General features: G+C 42.0%; 1 protein-coding gene and 1 pseudogene across 1 annotated transcript; both read left to right on the top strand.

The window, feature by feature from the left end:
* Positions 1-429: 429 nt before the first annotated feature.
* Cdx4 (caudal type homeobox 4) lies at positions 430-8,511 on the top strand. The gene is made up of 3 exons (XM_021154092.2): positions 430-925; positions 6,880-7,025; positions 8,305-8,511. Exons 1-3 carry the CDS (start codon positions 430-432, stop codon positions 8,509-8,511), a joined length of 849 nt encoding a protein of 282 aa, XP_021009751.1.
* An 8,293-nt stretch (positions 8,512-16,804) lies between these two features.
* Positions 16,805-17,253, top strand: LOC110287517 (small ribosomal subunit protein eS19 pseudogene; annotated as a pseudogene).
* The last annotated feature ends 2,117 nt before the right edge of the window (positions 17,254-19,370 follow it).

Here is a 19,370-nt window from a genome sequence, read left to right as displayed (position 1 = left end):
CAGTCTCATTTTGAAGAAGCCAATGAGAAATTTCTTGAGGAACAACTGCCTCCAAAAGCGCAAAAGTGGTGCTAAGAAAGCAGAAGAGTCCCTGAAGCGGCGCCAATGGGCTAGGAGCTAGGGGGAGAAGGTGTTTGGAGTGAACAAGAAGACGTTAAGTGGCCCTTCATTTGAATGCAAATGCTATGTAAAAGCTTGAAGCCCCTTGACGTCAGCCCAGCCTTTGGTAACCCTCCTATGGCTCACTACCAGTCACCTGGAAATTTAGGGTAGGAAAGGAAGGATGGAGTAGTCCGAGCCGCGCAGAGGAGCTAGCAGCGCTACTAGTGCTGACCATTGATAGTCTCTTGCGTCTCAAACTCGGGTTGGCGCTAAGTTTACAGGGACCTCAGGATGACTTAGGGGGCAACTTCTTCTATCCAAGTCACCATGTATGGAAGCTGCCTTTTAGAAAAAGAAGCGGGCATGTACCCAGGCACTCTCAGGAGCCCTGGAGGAAGCAGCACAGCCGGAGTGGGCACCTCTGGGGGCAGTGGTAGTCCTCTGCCTGCCTCCAACTTTACTGCAGCCCCAGTTTACCCACACTACGTGGGGTACCCTCATATGTCCAACATGGATCCTCACGGGCCTTCGCTGGGAGCCTGGAGCTCACCCTACAGTCCGCCCCGGGAAGACTGGAGTACATACCCTGGGCCGCCCAGTACAATGGGCACAGTGCCCATGAATGACATGACCTCTCCAGTTTTCGGATCCCCAGACTACAGCACTCTGGGACCCACCAGCGGTGCAAGCAACGGCGGTAGCTTGCCAGACGCGGCCAGCGAGTCACTGGTTTCCCTCGACTCCGGCACCTCAGGCGCCACTTCTCCCAGCAGGAGCCGTCACAGCCCCTATGCATGGATGCGTAAAACTGTGCAGGTGACCGGTGAGTAATCCATCGTCCCGCTGTTTCTTCTCTTCTCTACTCTTGGTCCGCTACCCTCTTACTCTTCACTCCACGTCCCCGTAGGAGAGTTCAACTAAGCAGCCCACAGCCTAACTGGCTGACGGGATCAAGTAGTTCCCTCCTTTGCGCCTAGGTTCAAAGCCGGTTAAAAGTAGCGCTTGGAACTAAACCTCTCCTGGGGATTGTTGAGGTGGGTTTGTTTGTTTGTTTGGGTGGGTGGGTGGGTGGTTGGTTGGTTGGGTTTTGGTTTGGTTTGGCTTTACCCTTTCCAGATAAGTCAAGGGAGTAAGGGTATGGACAGTGTTCCCGACGAACCACAAGGATCGGGATCCAATCCTGTCGTTGTCCGGAGGGAAAAAAACAGAAGCACATGTGATGAACAGGGTGAAGGACAGCTAAGGTTGTCATGGTGCTTGCCGGTTTTATCTCCAAATCTTTCCCTACCGCGGTATGCAGCCTCGCTGAAAACTTGTGATGCTTAACTTAGTAGGTGCTTAGCTGGCAACCGACAGCCCAGCCTAAGAAGGCTTCCAAGGCAAAAAAAAACGGCCCAAGGAAGCTACATCTTCCGTCGCCCAAATTAGAAATGTCTTGAAGCCTATTCCAATGTCCCTACCCACCAAAGGAAGCGTTAAGGTGAACAAGGTTACAGAACTGAGCTGTCATTTCATAGGACACAAACCTTACACCCGCCAGGCACACAACCCAACCGTTCCGAGTATTATTATCTCCCCAAACCCCCGCCACTAAGTGCCTAAAGCTCTCTTAGCTATTTCAGCAGGTGGCTACAAATGCAGATGCAGAATGCAAGTCTGTGACAGCGTCAAAACACTAGGTGTAAGGATCCCAGTTTAAGGTCTAATGTCGCAGACCAGTAAGCCCTGGCGGGCAACTGGGAGCAGCTAGCTGGTGGGTAGGGAGGCGCAAGCTTAGAGGAAATGAAGACTCCACTGTAAGTCTTAGACTGGGAGCCATGACATGTTTGTTTACAGCTGTGGTTGTTCTCTTAACATTTTATTATTATTCCAATACTTGTTCCCTGTCATTAGAGAAAATTAGTGACATTTGACTATCACATTCATCCCTCTGGGGAGACAATGATATTTCAATAGTATTTGTCCATGTGTTTTCCCTTCTCGATCTTCCAAAAAGCAAAGGTGAAAGGATAGAGAGGTAACATTTTTTACCTTTAGGAGAATTTTCAGCCAGAAGGAGGAAGCTCCAGTTTTATAACTAGGGTAGAGATCCCAAGTTAAAAGTAACACTTAAGAACTTATATTAAGAAGAAAATATGGGTAAGTCATGTAACTTTAAAAAAAAAATGAGGCTAGGGTAGGGCATTCATCCCCAGAGCTGTTGTTACATCTAATCTTCAGGGTAAAAATAACATCCATTCACTAAAACCTAAGAATAAGCAAAATACATATTTTAAAAAGGACATAAAAATACCTACTGTCTAGGATTGTCCTTTGAAATACTGTAGGGGGAAATGTCACTAGCTTGTTTTGTAGAATGGAAAACAATGTGAGGAAAATGACGCAATAAGAAAATTCAGTTGTGATGAATTGTCTTTGTGTTGCTGAGGGGAAACATGACAGTTTTCTCTGTTTTGCTTTAAGTCTTCCATATATATCTCAGAGCCTTTCTTTGGGTAATTCTGATGCCAAGTTGAGAAGGACCCCCCTTACTCTGTGTTACTTCCTCTCTTCAGTGTTTATAGAAGCTCAAAAACTGAGAATGAGGTTATAGCTCCTAGGACTCTTGGCAACTTGTCCTATAGGCAAAGTTTTGTTAACATCAACATTTGTTTCCTTTAAAGTCCTTGTAAGTTAATACCATCCTTTCGCATATTCTTATAGTTCAGGTTGTTATTTGTCAACAATTTAAGATGAGAGCACCCCACACCACACATATAAGTGACGCTTTCCATAAGTTCTGGAGATTCTAGACTCACTGAATATCTTTCATGATACCGGGCCATAAAGTCCACAAAAATCAATGTCATCACCCCATTGGACACTCCGAACCAAAGCATACCCCTTTATATGCTTAGCAAGGGAACAGATGTTAAAGGTCTGTTAAGTGAATGGACAAGTCAGAGCTTCCTAAGCTTTCTCCTCACCTCATACCATTGCACATGGACATAGCGTTTAGGGCTGAGAGAGAAAAACACAAAACTCTGTGGACAACAGACTGGAAGTAGCCCTTCCCGGAATGAAAGCAGTCCCATTAAAGCTTTGTTTTTCTTTTTTTCATTAATGAAGATAGTTGAAACAGACTTAAGTTAAAGTGTGTGTGTGTGTGTGTGTGTGTGTGTGTGTGTGTGTGTGTGTAGCACTCATTACAGCTGTGATTTCTCTTTTTTTGTTTTGGTTTTTTTTTTCTTTCTGTTTTTATTAGATATTTTCTTTATTTACATTTCAAATGCTATCCCAAAAGTTCCCTATACCCTCCCCTTCCTGCTCCCCTACCCACCCACTCCCACTTCTTGGCCCTGGCATTCCCCTGTACTGAGGCATATAAAGTTTGCAAGACCAATGGGCTTCTCTTTCCACTGATGGCCAACTAGGCCATCTTCTGCTACATATGCTGCTAGAGACACGAGCTCTGGGGGTACTGGTTAGTTCATATTGTTGTTTCTCCTATAGGGTTGCAGACCTCTTCAGCTCCTCAGGTGTGATTTCTAAAGCAAAGAGATAGACATATAGAATAAACCTATTCTAAACACATGTCACCATATGCAATCTATCTTATCCAAACATTTCTATAAATGTTAATATTTTCAAGCAGTCTCACATTTTAAACAACGCCAGTGTACGAGAACAAGTCGTTTTCCACTGTTTTCTTTAGTACAGAACTAAAGCCCTATATGAGTACTGGCCAAGCTGCATGCTTAGCAGAGCTGGAAAGAGGCTTCCCTGTTTACAAAAGGAAAGGAAGTCATTTGAACAATTCTATTTCAGCCACTGGCCACTAAGGAAATACTTTAAAAGCTGTATTCAGTTAGGACACTTCATAAACTGAATTGCTTAATAATCCTTGAGGCCTTGGTCATTGTCTTCCTTGGTTTTTCATATTTTGTTGGACAACTTTAAAAGTGAGTTTGGATGTGATTTTTAGTTAAAAAGCAGTAAAGGATTGCCATTAGGTGAAAAGTCATCACGGTGGTACTGTCTCCATCAGTTGTTTTGTTTTGTTTTGTTTTGTTTTGTTTTTCTGTTCTCATTACCATTGTGGTCCTGAGGCTTTATATGGGCTGTTCTGCCTAATATCACTTTGGCTGCTAGTCTCTCCACAGAACACCATTTCAACCACATTTATGGTGACAGTGTCATCCAGTATAGTGACATCTCCTTGTGAACTGTGAGGTACTGCCTCCTGGGTGGTAGGAAGGACCATTGTGAACTATGGAGGTGATTGTTCAAGTCTTTGTAGAAGAAGTAACAAAATTCTCATTTCAGAGGAGTAGAAGTAGCTCTTTAATAAATCTTAGACTTTCTTTCATTCCTAAATCAACTCATAGTATCGGCTGAGAAGGAAATCCCCTGATCTCAAAATGTCATTGTCTCTGGAAAATAGAGGAACTTAAACAATAAAAACAAGTCCTCCTCATGCTTTGTTGGTCTTTGGCTTTAGTGTGGGAATATGGATATTGTGTACTACCGGAAAGTGGCCAGATCCCTTCACTCATCTCAGGGGAAGGGGCTATTGGGGAAAGAGCCATGGTTCTGAGACTTTCTTTCCCTTTGTAAACTGTGCAGGTAGTTAGTATACTCCCTTGTCTTTGGGGTTTTCCGTCTTATCATCAGATTGGGCCTACAGACCCTTTTTAACACTTGTTCAGCTTTGATATGCATCTCAGCTCTTGTCATTGCCCCTTTCTTCGAAGGTTATATTGCCGGAAAGGGTGAGCATTTTCATGGCAAATAAAGAGGCCTGGTCTTGACTTTATTGTCCTCAGAAGAAACTACAAGAGGGAAATTTATGACCAATGGGGGTGGGGAAGGACCACAATCTTTCCAGAGTTCTTGAAGTCTGGTTATATTTACTGATTAATTGACTGAACTGAAGACACAGACACACACAAGTTGAATTTTAACCTTCCTCTTTCAAGTTAAAATTTAAACTCAGTCCCTTTTTTTTTTCTTTTCTTTTTCTTTTTTTTTTTTTTTTTTTTTTTTTGATCAGGAAGGGTTTTAGGAACTATCTCCTCAAAGATATACTTTGATTCTAAAACTGAGGTCCTGAAAACAAATTAAACCTCAGATTTTTGTTTTCATCCTTCAGTATACATGCTGTCTTTGGAAGATGCCAAAAGCCAAAAGCCAGATCCCTGGTTTCCTGTGTTTCTGCATGGATCCAGAAATCTGGCTCGAAGTTTGGGCCTTTGAGGAAAGTTAATTGGCTGGGACTTGGGGCTCATCATTTCAAGGAAGAGAATTTTTGTTGCACTGAGTAGCCCATAAGTTATCCAGCCATTTAGTTGAATCCTAAGGTAGATCTGTTTCTACATCCAAGCCCCCTCCTCTTCCTGGAGATGAAAGGGTGTCTGACATTTGTTTAGGGCTTGTAAATTCCAAGCCAATTGGTTGATGTTCCTGAATGTAAAGAGGGTTCAGGATGGGATCCATGCTATGTGGCTCCTTTGTTAGGCCTGTGCTGCATCTTAACACCTCAATGGAGTTTAGGGACCCACTTTAAAGAGGTCTTTGTCCTACAGGTGGGGAGGGGGCCCAAAACCTCACATCAAAAACAACCAGAGAAGATCAGAAGAACTTTCTAAAAGCCACAGGGGGAAAAAAAAAGCGAGATCCTAGAGTGGGTTAGAGAAACTGAAAAGAAAGGGAGACTTCCTAATCACCTTTGCAAAATTTGAAAGGAAGAATAAAACTCTATTTAAAGGCAAGCATGAGAAATTAGCTAGATGTTGTCACACAAACCAAATGTTTGGATATCTTCTCAAAGCACGTGGAGTCCTCACTTCAGTCTGCTTAAGTCAACACACCCTCCTTCCCCATTCACTGTTCACTTGGAAATAAAAAAGCCTTAAGACTCCCACAGGAAAAATAGTACTTTTTCTAATAAACATTAGGTGACATTTTGAAACGTAATTTGCTAAGTAGCAATAAATATTTTCTTTTCAAACTATACAAATTCTTTCTAGGTAATACACAGAACTACAATGTCAGAATTGCAGAATAGTTTGCTTCATGTGGCATTATACTTCCCAGCAGCATACTGAGCCTAGAGTCAGAGCTACATGCTTGGGTTTGCCCTCCTAGGCTCACCAGCACAAATTCACTTACCTATACTGAACCTCAGGTTCTTTGTCTATACAATAACATTCTCCATGTAATTTAACAGAGTAGATAAGATAATGGGAAACAGTCATGAAAGCATTGCAAAAAATGTAATTCATGAGGGCCAGCTATGGTGGTGCACACCTTTAGTCCTAGCACTCAGGAGGCAGAGAAGGGTAGATCTCTATGAGTTTGAGGCCAGCCTGGTCTACAGAGCAAATTACAGGACAGCCAGGGCTACACAGAGAAACCCTACCTCAAAACAAAACAACAACAACAACAAAGCAAAGTGTAATTCATGGTGGCTGTTGCCATTATTGTTAATTCAATTATTATATTTGGATGAAAACTGTGTGTTTGAGTGTTTAAATATTTTAAATGTTTTGCTATAACAGTAGGTAGAGTAGCTGTAATTCCACTGATTATTTCAGGACAATTATGGATGTTTATATTCACACCCAGCTAGGTATTGATAACATGATATGATATATTTGACATGATATATTTGGTTTAAAAATACAATTCCTTTCTATTTCAAAGTAATAAATGAAAGTTAGAAGAGTAACTGGTGCCCTCAATCCAAATAATCTCCAGAAGAGAAGAATAAGATGAAATCTTATGCTTTCTCAACAGGGAAAACCAGGACAAAAGAAAAGTATCGTGTGGTCTACACAGATCATCAAAGGCTGGAGCTGGAAAAGGAATTTCACTGCAATAGATACATCACCATCCGGAGGAAGTCAGAGCTGGCAGTTAACCTGGGCCTTTCTGAGAGACAGGTATTACCAAACATTCCCACATAGTTATTTCAATCAGCTAGGGTTTGGAGGAAATAGCAAAACAGAAGACAGAGGCGTTTCTAAGTGCTCCTAAACCCATCCTCACCCTGTGTTGTTTCATTGATCAGAGGACTTATTAGCTATTTAATGGGTGGGTATTTTGTGAGCCTGGGAGCAAGAGATCAAGCAGAGAGGTGCAAAGAGATTAGAAGTCCAATATAATTCATCAATCAAGTCAAACGTTGATCTGGTCCCTCAAGTAGTACTAACGAGTGTGAAAAGTGGAAATTTCACAAATGTGGCCACTGTCTGATTCCTATGAGTCAAACTACAAGAGGAACTACATATCAGTGCAGTTCTGTGGATGGAGCGTTTCTGTTATTCAAAATAGGAAATGTAATCTTCTCTGGTCTGTATGATATTATGATGCCTGCCTCCAATTTAGCTTCCTGTAACTACTCAATAAAGATCAAGTTACAGCAAAGGGCAGCAGTCTCCACTCATTCAGACTTGGCAATTACAGGAGCACCTGGTGAGTTTTCCCTAAATCTAAGAAAGATGCTGGAATCATTGAAGTCTAGAAATGTAAAATTCATTAATGCATTGCCTTATCTCAAGCAGTTTGCATTCCAACCACGTACAGGCACATTAATATCACTCTCGTGTTGATTTCCAACAAGAAATAGATGGTATTTCATGACCATGTTCACCCAGTTCTCGGTGTTAACTTTTTTTTTTAATGGTTTTTTGAGACAGGGTTTCTCTGTACAGCCCTGGATGTTCTGGAACTCACTTTGTAGACCAGGCTGGCCTCGAACTCAGAAATCCGCCTGCCTCTGCCTCCCAATTGCTGGGATTAAAGGCATGCGCCACCACTCCCGGCTGGGTGTTAACTTTTTAATATAAGAAAATGTTTCTTAATGGCCAACTGTAATCATTGTTGCCATTTAAATCTTTCTCTTTCATCAGCAGACCTCAGCATCATTATATAATTATTTCTACTTGTGTAACAGAGGATGCAAATGAGTTGTAATACATATAGGTCTGTATTCAGAGTCGGTAGTCCTAGGTTTGATGGCTTCAGTCTCATCTCTTACAAAGCGACTTCTCTGTCTGAGCCACAGTGTTTTCAAACCTGTAAAATGGGTATAGTTCACAAAGTCACCCGAAGGCTCAAATGAAGCGATGTGTGTGGAAGAGGCTTGTAAGGCTGGCACTTGCTGTGTTGGTTACACTTAGGGTGTTGTTCCCATTAAGTATAAAGCATTTTGTATTTCAGGTGAAAATTTGGTTTCAGAATCGCAGAGCCAAGGAGAGGAAGATGATCAAAAAGAAAATCTCCCAGTTTGAGAACACTGGAGGTTCTGTGCAAAGTGACTCTGGCTCCATCAGCCCCGGAGAACTGCCTAACGCTTTCTTCACCACTCCATCTGCTGTCCGTGGATTTCAGCCAATTGAGATACAGCAGGTCATAGTTTCTGAATGAAACAGGAGCAGAGAAACTGAAACATCCTTCCTGTTACAGTGTCTCTTTGGCCTCTAAGCTAACAGCAGGGCAGTTGAGATTGGATATAATTCCTTACAAGACACAATTCCAAACAAGTAGACACACGATGAGTTGGAGATATTTCAGAAGACTCTAATATTCAGAAACCATCCCCAGACCACTCTTATTCCATGCTGTCATATGGGGGCTGGGCAAAAAGCTGTGTGAAAAGCTTTACTCCTTAAAGACTAGACTCAAGAGCCCTTGAAACTTTGTTCACAATTTCAGAAACTTGTTTGTGCATATGCTCTTGTATTTGTTATTTGATTTTGGTCTTTTTAGGGAATAGGAGTAACGTAAGCATAAATTTCTCTATCTGGAGGTATCTTTTGGTAAAGAAATTAAAAAACAACCAGGTTTACAAGATAACTTTGTAAAACAGCATCAGGAGGTGATTACAAATCTATTGCCATTGGTTAATTAAATGAAGATCAGTTTTCCCCTTGAATAATACTCACCTGCTATCAATTACCTAACCATAGAACTTAGAAGATTTATCTATTTCAAATCTTGTCAAAACAATGAAGTCAGACTAGAATGATATAGGCTGGGTTAACTGAGTTGCTAGCAAGACAGATAGATATTCAACATACAGAACAAATACCCTTGCATTCTCAAAGAAAGCAGTCCACCACCTAAAAGCACACAGTCTGGGTAAGCAAAGGTGCTGCAGTGAGCAGGGTGGCCTGGGGCTTTTTTGTTGGCACAGTGCATACATCAAAATGGCCAAAGATTAAATCTCCCTTTGAAAGACAAGGTGTCACAATTACTTGCTGGGGGATTAAAAATAAGAACTGTGTTTTCCCATCCCTAAAGGAAATGTCAGAAAAGGGGTTCATGGTTCCATGGCTCCTACTAAGGATAGCAATCTGTGCTAAAAGATTTAAGGAAAAAAAAACAACAAAAAAAACAAACTTCCATTTCTGCCCTGACCTTGTGGAAGTATATTCCTTCCAATAAGGAAGATACCAATCATCCATTTTACTGATGAGCAAAATGAGGTGTGAGCATCATGCCATTTTCCAAAGATAGATAGAAAATAAGGCCATTATGAATGCTGATGAGACTCTTGCTTTCCCTTCCCCCATCTTTCCCCATTCCCTTCCCGACCCTCTACCTGCTCATGGCCAGTCTCTCTTTCTCTCTCTCTCTCTCTCTCTCTCTCTCTCTCTCTCTCTCTCTCTCTCTCTCTCTGCCTTTACTACCCTCTTGACTCTGCTCCCCATGCCCTGAATAAACTCTATTCTATACTATAAAAAAAATAAAGAATGCTGATGAGGACCTCTCTGCAGATAGATGATGATTTGTCTGCAATAAGAAGTCCAACCTCAGCCGGGCGTGGTGGCGCACGCCTTTAATCCCAGCACTCGGGAGGCAGAGGCAGGCGGATTTCTGAGTTCGAGGCCAGCCTGGTCTACAAAGTGAGTGCCAGGACAGCCAGGGCTACACAGAGGAACCCTGTCTCGAAAAAACCAAAAAAAAAAGAAGTCCAACCTCATTCCTAATACACAAAAACACACCTTTGGTGGTAACTGTCACATTTACATGGAAGCTGCCCTTTCTTGCTGTAAAGTTATTGATGTTTCTCCACTACTCTAGACTCTGAAAAATCTGAATTTTTTTTTTCTTAATAGCATATTAAAGGCATTTTCTCTCAAAAATGTGTTTGTTAATTCTCTGGGTGCTGAGAAAATGATATATCCCCTACTTTTATGGCTATATTACAGTGGCATATACTGGAGGCGTGTAGACAGAGGAAAGATAACACTAGAGCTCAAAGGTTGCACTGTAAGTAGCTTCAATAAGGAAAGGGTGGGTAGGAGCAAGGCAGAAATGAAAATTCAGCAAATGGACACCTGGGTTCAGTCAGGTGAATGAGGAATTAAGGAGGGATGTTTTTCTTTTCATTACTTTTCAAATTTATGCATACTATTTTCCCATCCTCAAGTAATTTGCACGCTGCAGAAGAGTCTTTGCAACTTATTCAGTGTTCCAGTCTTCAAATATTTTTTTGAACACCCCTGATCTTATCTTAGATATTGTGTGCAACTATAAAGAACGATCACTGGGAGGACCTGGCTTATTTCCAGATACAGGAGGAAGTAAGGCCCAAGGAAAGTTTTCCACTGTTGGCTCAGATGCAGACAACTGGCCACTTGTTCGGTGGAAACGTTTAAATGTTACCAAGCCAAGTCAAGAAGAGAAGGGGAGCCAGTAAGAAAGGACTAGAAGGGCGAAATACATTGAAAGGTGGTGTGAAGAACACTTAAGAGGTAGCCATCTACAAAACATTGAGTATGTTTACATATATTAAAACCCATCAACTTCTTGTTTGCCACTTACTCATTAAGAACGCTACAAAGGGACTGGGAACAGCTCAATTCATAGAGTGCTTGCCTAGCATGAAGCTATGGGTCCAGTCTCCAGAGACACATAAATGGGGGCATAGTAGCTTGTGCCTGTATTCCCAGAACTCAAGATGTGGAGATTAGAAAATACTTGGCTATATAATTAGTTTGAAGACAGCCTGGGTTACATGAGATCCTGCCCATCTCACCCCACCCCACCCCCCAAAACACTGCAAAATAATTACAGCAGTGATTAGAACTCTGATAACAAATGGGTAACAACTCATTAGAGTTTCATCAATAGAAATAGCCATATTATGTGATTTACATTTAGTCCTTCAAATAGGTATTTCTGGCTCTCATTTTCATACTTGAATATGCTACTGAGGAGAAACACAAATAATTGACAATTACTGAGTGTCTCATATAATGCTAATTAATAGGTTTGAAATGTAGCTGCCGACCTGAGTATATGATCATTAAATCTCCCGAACAACAGTGCAAAGCAAAGGAGTCCCATATTGTGTGTCTGTCATCCAGGAAAATATTGTAAATGGATAGTAAAGGAACATAGTAAAATGGTATTAGCCAGCCGTGGTGGCGCACGCCTTTAATCCCAGCACTTGGAAGGCAGAGGCAGAGGCAGGCAGATTTCTGAGTTCACGGCCAGCCTAGTCTACAGAGTGAGTTCCAGGACAGCCAGGGCTACACAGAGAAACCCTGTCTCAAAAAAAAAAAAAAAAAAAAAGACTGTGATGTCATTAGTTTGTTTCTTAAGTGTTTTTTTGATTTATTCTAGTTTTAACCCACTTAACATGTTTGGGAAGGCCCCATATGCTTTCACCCATTTCCAAAATTTACAGAAAATCTCAATATCTCTCTCTCTCCCTCCCTTTCTCCCTCTCCTCCCGCCTTCTCTCTCTCATTATTTTTTCAGACTTAAAATATTCCTGTGGGAGATTTATTGCTTTGGTCTTAAAGACTCCTCTTATCTTCCTGAGTTGACCATAGGGCCTCATCTTTTCAGAGCTCAAGTGTCATCCTTGTCTGTAAAACATGGATTTTGAGTTTCATTTCTCTGATCTCTGAACCTCTAGTCTGCAGCTACCTAATTAAAGCACAAATGCCATCTGAAGAGACAGACACTTAAACTGTCAGTCATTTCTCGAATCCCTTTCAAAACAGAAAGGCCTTCTCTTCATGGTCCACAGGAAACGTCCCTGAGCAGGAGGGAACTCCAGGAGGTGAGAGATAATTGCTACAAAACAATAAACTCAAATTACATAGACTGTTGAAACTCTTTGCCTTTAATTGTATTTAAGCAAACATTTTTTGATAACTCCAAAAGCCAGAGAAAATGTCTCTCTTCTTCCAGTACAACCTTGTCTGACACTGGGCTAGCCTGATAGAGGAGTTTAGAAAATGGTACAAAGGGGTTTGATGATTTAGCTCAGTAGTAGAGCACTGAGAGATTCTCTGGATTTATTCCTCAGCTCCAGAAAGGAGAGACAGAAACGGAGACAGACAGACACACAGAGACAAACAGAGAGAAACACAGAGAGAGAAATAAAGAGCATCCCTGGTATGCAACACACTTTTCTGACTTCCACGGACTCATATAAAACATGTAGTATACATACATACAGTCAGACACACAGATAAAATAAATACTATAAAACAGTGGTTTAGAACAGAATTAAATAAATAGCAACAGCTACATATACTGCAGAGAACACAAGTAATGCCTGAGGAGGGAAGAAAATCTGATTTCCAGTATTCTGAGCATTCACTTTTCAATAAAAATAACTGATTGTAAAATTATCAATGAGCCGGGCGGTGGTGGCTCATGCCTTTAATCCCAGCACTCGGGAGGCAGAGGCAGGCAGATTTCTGAGTTCGAGGCCAGCCTGGTCTACAGAGTGAGTTCCAGGACAGCCAGGGCTACACAGAGAAACCCTTTCTCGAAAAACAAAACAAAACAAAACAAAACAAAACACCAGGCATAATGGTTCATACCTTTATTCTCCCCATTCAGGTTGATAAAGGCAGAAGGATCATGACTTTGAGGTCATCCTCAGCTATACAGTGAATTTGAAGCCTGAACTACATGATCCTTTCTTAAAAACAAACACGCAAATTTACTAGACGATTTTTTTCTTGCAGTTCTGAGTTCTAATCAAGATGATATGGTGCTAGGCAAATGTTCTACCACTAGGCTACATCCCCCAACAAGTTGCAACCTTCCTCTTCCTCTTCCTCCCCCTCCTCCTCCTCCTCCTCCTTCTCTTTCTTCTTCTTCAATTGGAGACAGGATTTCACTGTGTAGCTCTAAAGGGCCTTAAGCTTAGTCTTCCAGCCTTGGCCCCCCAAACAGTTGCTATCGCATGCATGTGCTACAAAGCCTGGTTACTAAGAAGGTTTCAACACTAATATGAAGTGACGGAAAAGGGAATTAGTGACCTTGAAGCTAGATTAGTTAAATTCTGTAGTCTGAGCTGGACATGGTACTTTAATCCCAGCACTCAGGAGGCAGAGGCAGGTACGTCTCTGGGAGTTTAAGCTCAGCCTGGTCTGACTACTGAAGCAAGTTCCGGAATAGCCAGGGCTCATACACAGAGTAACTCTGTCTCAAAAACAACAATAACAATAACAACAACAAAAATGATGTATTCTGAGCAGCAGAAAGAAGGAAAAAAAAAAAAACCTGAACCGAATCTAAGAATCCTGTAACACATTACGGACTTTGTCAACATGAACATTATAAGAATTACAAAAGGAAAGAAGGAAGAAAATAAAATAGAAAGAACTTTGAAGCCGGGCGTGGTGGCTCACACTTTTAATCCCAGAACTTGGGAGGCTGAGGCAGGCACATTTCTGAGTTTGAGGCCAGCCTGGTCTACAGAGTGAGTTCCAGGACAGCCAGGGCTACACAGAGAAACCCTGTCTTGAAAAAAAACAACAAAACAAAACAAAACAAACAAACAAACAAAAGAACTTTGAAGACATGATGAGAGAAGTCAGTCTTTTTTTATTTATTTTATTAGATATTTTCTTTATTTACATTTCAAATGCTATCCCGAAAGTTCCCTATACCCTCCCACCTGCCCTGCTTCCCTACCCACCCACTCCCACTTCTTGGCCCTGCCACTCCCCTGTACTGAGGCATATAAAGTTTGCAAGACCAAGGGGCCTCTCTTCCCAATGATGGCTGACTATGCCATCTTCTGCTACATATGCAGCTAGAGACACCTGCCTGGGGGGTATATGAGGGGAGGTGCCTAGTCTTACTACAGCTTGATGTCACGTTTGGTTGATATATATCCAGAGGAGGCCTACTCTTTTCTGAATATATACAGAGGAAGAATGGATGGGGGGAGGAGGTTGAGGCTGGACTGAGAGGAGATACGGGAGGGGGCAACTACAGTTGGAATGTAAAAAAAAAAAAAATTAGTAATTTAAAAAAAAGAGAAGAAAAAAAAAAAAAAAGAATGGTAACTTACACCTGGAATCCCAGAACAAGGAAGGTGAAGATTCAAGGATCAGGGGACAATGTAAGAGCATCAAGAGTACAAGGACAACCTGGACTATATGGTGAGGTTAAGGCCAGTCTCTGTTATATGCAACCCGATTTCAAAAAAGATAAGGAAAAAAGAATGAAGCCAGGACTATACAGTGAAACCCTATCTCGAAAAAACAAAAACAACAAACAAACAAACAAACAAAACAAACAAACAAAATGGGCCAAGGGACTAGGGGGTGTGGCTTAGTGGGTAAAGTGACTATCTCACCAATATGAAGACCTGAGCTCAGATCCCCAGCACCTATGGTAACAGCAATGGCTGTAACCACAGAACTGTTGAGGACGGTCAGATCAGGCAGTCTGTCTAGCCAATCACAAATGCTGAAATTAAAGATGTGCACCTCTACACCCAGCCCTGATGGTTGTTTGTTTGTTTGTTTGTTTTTGAGACACGGTTCCTCTGTATAGCCTTGGCTGTCCTGGAACTCACTCTGTAGACCAGGCTGGCCTCGAACTCAGAAATCTGCCTGCCTCTGCCTCCCGAGTGCTGGGATTAAAGGCATGTGCCTCCACACCTGGCTGATGGGTTTTTTTCTTAAGAAAATTTTGTTAGGGCTGGTGAGATGGCTCAGTGGGTAAGAGCACCCGACTGCTCTTCCGAAGGTCCAGAGTTCAAATCCCAGCAACCACATGGTGGCTCACAACCATCCGTAACGAGATCTGGCGCCCTCTTCTGGAGTGTCTGAAGACAGCTACAGTGTACTTACATATAATAAATAAATAAATCTTTAAAAAAAAAAAAAAAAAGAAAATTTTGTTAGGTAAACAGTAGTGGCGCACGCCTTTAATCCCAGCACTTGGGAGGCAGAGGCAGGTGGATCTCTTGAGTTTGAGGCCAGCCTGGTTTACAGAGTGAGTTCCAGGACAGCCAGGGTGACACAAAGAAACCCTGTTAAGAAAACAAAACAATTTTTATTTATGTGTATGCCTACAGAGGTCAGAGGGTATTGGATCCTCTGACCCTCTGGATATAGAGTTACAGACTGCCTGATGTGGGTGCTGGAAATAGAATATGGATGCCTCTAGGACTGCTGAGCCATCTCTCTAGCCTATTGTGGACATTTCTTCTTCTTCTTCTTCTTCTTCTTCTTCTTCTTCTTCTTCTTCTTCTTCTTCTTCTTCTTTTTTTAAGATTTATTTTATTATTATATGTAAGTTCACTGTAGCTGTCTTCAGACACACCAGAAAGGGGGCATCAGATCTCATTACAGATGGTTGTGAGCCACCTGTGGTTGCTGGAATTTGAACTCAGGACCTTTGGGTCAAACTTTTTTTTTTTCGAGACAGGGTTTCTTTGTATAGCCCTGACTGTCCTGGAATTCACTTTGTACACCAGGCTGGCCTCGAACTCAGAAATGCACCTGCCTCTGCCTCCCAAGTGCTGGGATTAAAGGCGTGCACCACCACGGCCCACTCAGGACCTTTGGAAGAGCAGACAGTGCTCTTAACCATGGAGCCATCTCTCCAGCCCCGGACATCTTCTTTAGGAAGGAAAATATGTTAGAAGTTGACACAAAAATCCAATCAAGTGAAAATCCTTCAACAAAAGTGTTTATGAGAAAATTTAAAGGTATAGTCTACTATTGAAAACAAGGCCCTAAACAAGTTATCTATATCATTCTTTCAAAGATTCAAGGGGCATCAAGGAAAAAGAGGAAGAATGATTATAAGAGCTGGAGGCTGGGGAGGAGTTTGATGAAACACAGCCTCCTGGAGATGATATGGTCAGTTAATCATGAACACAGCAGGTAAGCATGGTGACCTTCAGAAGACCAGCACAAAAATAAGACATTGGGCAGGAGAGATAGATAGCTCAGCAGTTAAAAGCACTGCCTGTTCTTGCAAAGAACCTGGGTTTGGTTCTCAGCACTCACATGATGTCAGATCACAACCATCTACAACTCCAGTTTCAGGGGATCTGATGCCCTTCCTTTTCTGGTCTATATGGGCACCAGTCACATGTGTGATGCACAGACACATGTAGGCAAAACAGCTATACGGAGAGAATAAAAATTTATTTTAAGAGGTTTTTTTTTGTTTTTTTTTGGTTTTTTTTGTTTTTTTTTTGTTTTTTTTTTTTTTTTTTTTTGTTTTTTCGAGACAGGGTTTCTCTGTGTAGCCCTGGCTGTCCTGGAGCTCACTTTGTAGACCAGGCTGGCTTCGAACTCAGAAATCCGCCTGCCTCTGCCTCCCGAGTGCTGGGATTAAAGGCGTGCGCCACCACGCCCGGCTTATTTTAAGAGTTTTTAAGGGGCCACGTGTGAGCGGCAGGCCCGGACATGGCTGATCGCCGCAATTCCGGAGCCCAGGCAGCAGAGAGATGCCTGGAGTTACTGTAAAAGACTTTAACCAGCAGGAGTTCGTCAGAGCTCTGGCAGTTTTCCTCAAAAAGTCCGGGAAACTGAGAGTCCCGGAATGTGTGGACACAGTAAAGCTGGCCAAACATAAAGAGCTTGCCCCATATGATGAGAACTGGTTCTACACACGAAATGCTTCCACAGCACAGCACCTGTACCTCCGCGGTGGTGCAGGGGTTGGTTCTGTGAAGATCTACAGAGGATGGCAGAGAAATGGTGTTAGACCCAGCCACTTAAGCATAGGCTCTGAGAGTGTGCCGGCCAGGTCCTCCAAGCCCTGGAGGGGCTGAAAATGGTGGAAAAGGGCTGAAATGGGGGCCACAAGCTAATACCTCAGGGACAGAGACATCTGGACAGGATCGCTGGACAGGTAGCAGCTGCCAACAAAAAGCATTAGAACAAACAATGCTGGGTTAATAAATTGCCTCATTCATTAAAAAAAAAAAGTTTTTAAGGGCTGGTGAGATGGCTCAGCGGTTAAGAGCACTGACTGAGGTCTTGAGTTCAAATCCCACAACCACATGGTGGCTCACCACCATCCATAATGAGAAACAAACAACAACAAAAACCTATGAGCCATAATGAGCAGGGGTGTAGGGGGCAGAGGAGGAGCAAGCAGGGCCTGGAGGAAGCAGGACCAGAGCAAGAGAGAGAAAAGGAAGGGGAGCAAAAAAGAGTTTTAAAAATAAGTAAAATTAGTCTGGCGTGGTGGCGCATGCTTTTAATCCCAGCATTTAGGAAGAAGAGGCAGGCAGATTTCTGAGTTCAAGGCCAGCCTGGTGTCTAGGACAGCCAGGTCTACACAGAGAAACCCTGTCTCAAAAAAAAAAAAAAAAAAAAAAAAAAACCAAGAAGATGGAGGTGGAGGAAACAAGGAAGAGGTAAGGGAAGAAAAATAGGAAGGGAGGGAGGGAGAGAAAGAGAGAAAATTAAGACAGGAACCAGTTTGGAAGAGAAAGGAGTCTATAGGAGAGGGGGGGAATAAGAGAGGATAAATATGATCCCAGTATATTATGTGCACTATAAAGTTGTTGAAAATAAAATTTAAAAAACAAAACAAGGGGGCTGGAGAGATGGCTCAGAGGTTAAGAGCACTGACTGTTCTTCCAGAGGTCCTGAGTTTAAATCCCAGCAACCACATGATGGCTCACAACCATCTGTACAGCTACAGTGTACTCATATACATAAAATAAATAAATTAAAACTAAAAAAAAAAAAACAAGGGAAGAATCCTGGAAAGAGCGGAACTTAAAGAGTTCTGAGGAGCTAAACTTGGCTTGTTGATTATTGGGTATTTATTATCAGGCAAAAATAGCTCCTTTGTCTTTCTGCCAGGAACTATGAACTGTATTCAAAAGATGACACTAATTATGAAAAAATCTAGGGGAAGCAGTTCATAAGGAATATGCTGTAAATGAAGTTGTGGAAGGTACAGAAGAGTAATGTAATTACGACTTGGTATTCAGGCAGTCTAGACATACAAGTGACAAAAATTATATAGTATACAGATCATCCATCCATTCTGACATGTTCCTGTCCTGTGCATGGAGCTCATCTACTAAAAGATTTGTAGGCAGGCGTGGTGGCACACGCCTTTAATCCCAGCACTTGGGAGGCAGAGGCAGGCAGAAAAACAAAACAAAATAGATAAATAAATAAATAAAAAAGATTTGTACAAATCAGTGTTGGCCTATAGACCTCTAGATGAGAAGAGCTTTCCTTAATTACTGAAATCCTGCTTCCGGTGCAGCTTCTCCTTATTAACCGTAGAAAGCTGTGCAAAGGGGCCAATGCTCACACTTGAATTTCTTTGTTGTTGTTGTTGTTTGTTTGTTTGTTTGTTTGTTTTCCGAGACAGGGTTTCTCTGTGTAGCCTTGGCTGACTGGAACTCACTCTGTAGACCAGGCTGGCCTCGAACTCCGAAATCCACCTGCCTCTGCCTCCCAAGTGCTGGGATCAAAGGTGTGCGCCATCACTGCCCAGTGATAACACTATTTTTAAAGGATCATAATCCTAGTCTCTATCACCACATGCATTTAATGTGTTAATACCATGTAGTGAAATGTTCCAGTTCTAGTCCCAGATGCTCAATTTAATGTGAAATCTGAACACATGCATCCATTTGACCTCCTTCTAGGAATGAATTAAGAAACCAGCCTTTCCTGCTCATCTGTACTGTTCTTTTAGTGTTTCTTTCCTTCATCACATTGATGAAGAATAGGATCTTGGCTTGTGTCGTAGTGATTGTGGCTAACCCATATTTTCTCATGACAGAAGTTGAAAAAAATAAGTTAAAATTTTCCTTGTTTCCAGATAACATTATCTTATAATCTTTCAGAAGACCAGAGCTGTTAGATCTGAGAAGTAAAATGACAGGACACAAAATCAATATGCAAAAGTCAATAATACGTTGACACGCTGATAGGAAATAATTGATGAAAGATTTCACAGAAGTAATCTCACTTACAGTTGTGAACATACTTAGAAATAATTTTAACCAAAGATATGTAGAT

Source organism: Mus caroli, unplaced genomic scaffold (assembly GCF_978045245.1).
Source record: "Mus caroli unplaced genomic scaffold, Mus_caroli_1 scaffold_5, whole genome shotgun sequence".
NCBI lineage: Eukaryota > Metazoa > Chordata > Mammalia > Rodentia > Muridae > Mus > Mus caroli.
This window is presented reverse-complemented; position numbering and strand designations above follow the sequence as displayed.

Excerpts from the sequence above, each read along its gene's own strand:
- Cdx4 (XM_021154092.2), top strand. The coding sequence starts at position 430 with ATGTATGGAAGCTGCCTTTTAGAAAAAGAAGCGGGCATGTACCCAGGC. Across the intron at positions 926-6,879 it reads TAAAACTGTGCAGGTGACCG|GGAAAACCAGGACAAAAGAA; the intron begins GTGAGTAATCCA and ends CTTTCTCAACAG. Across the intron at positions 7,026-8,304 it reads TGGGCCTTTCTGAGAGACAG|GTGAAAATTTGGTTTCAGAA; the intron begins GTATTACCAAAC and ends TTTGTATTTCAG.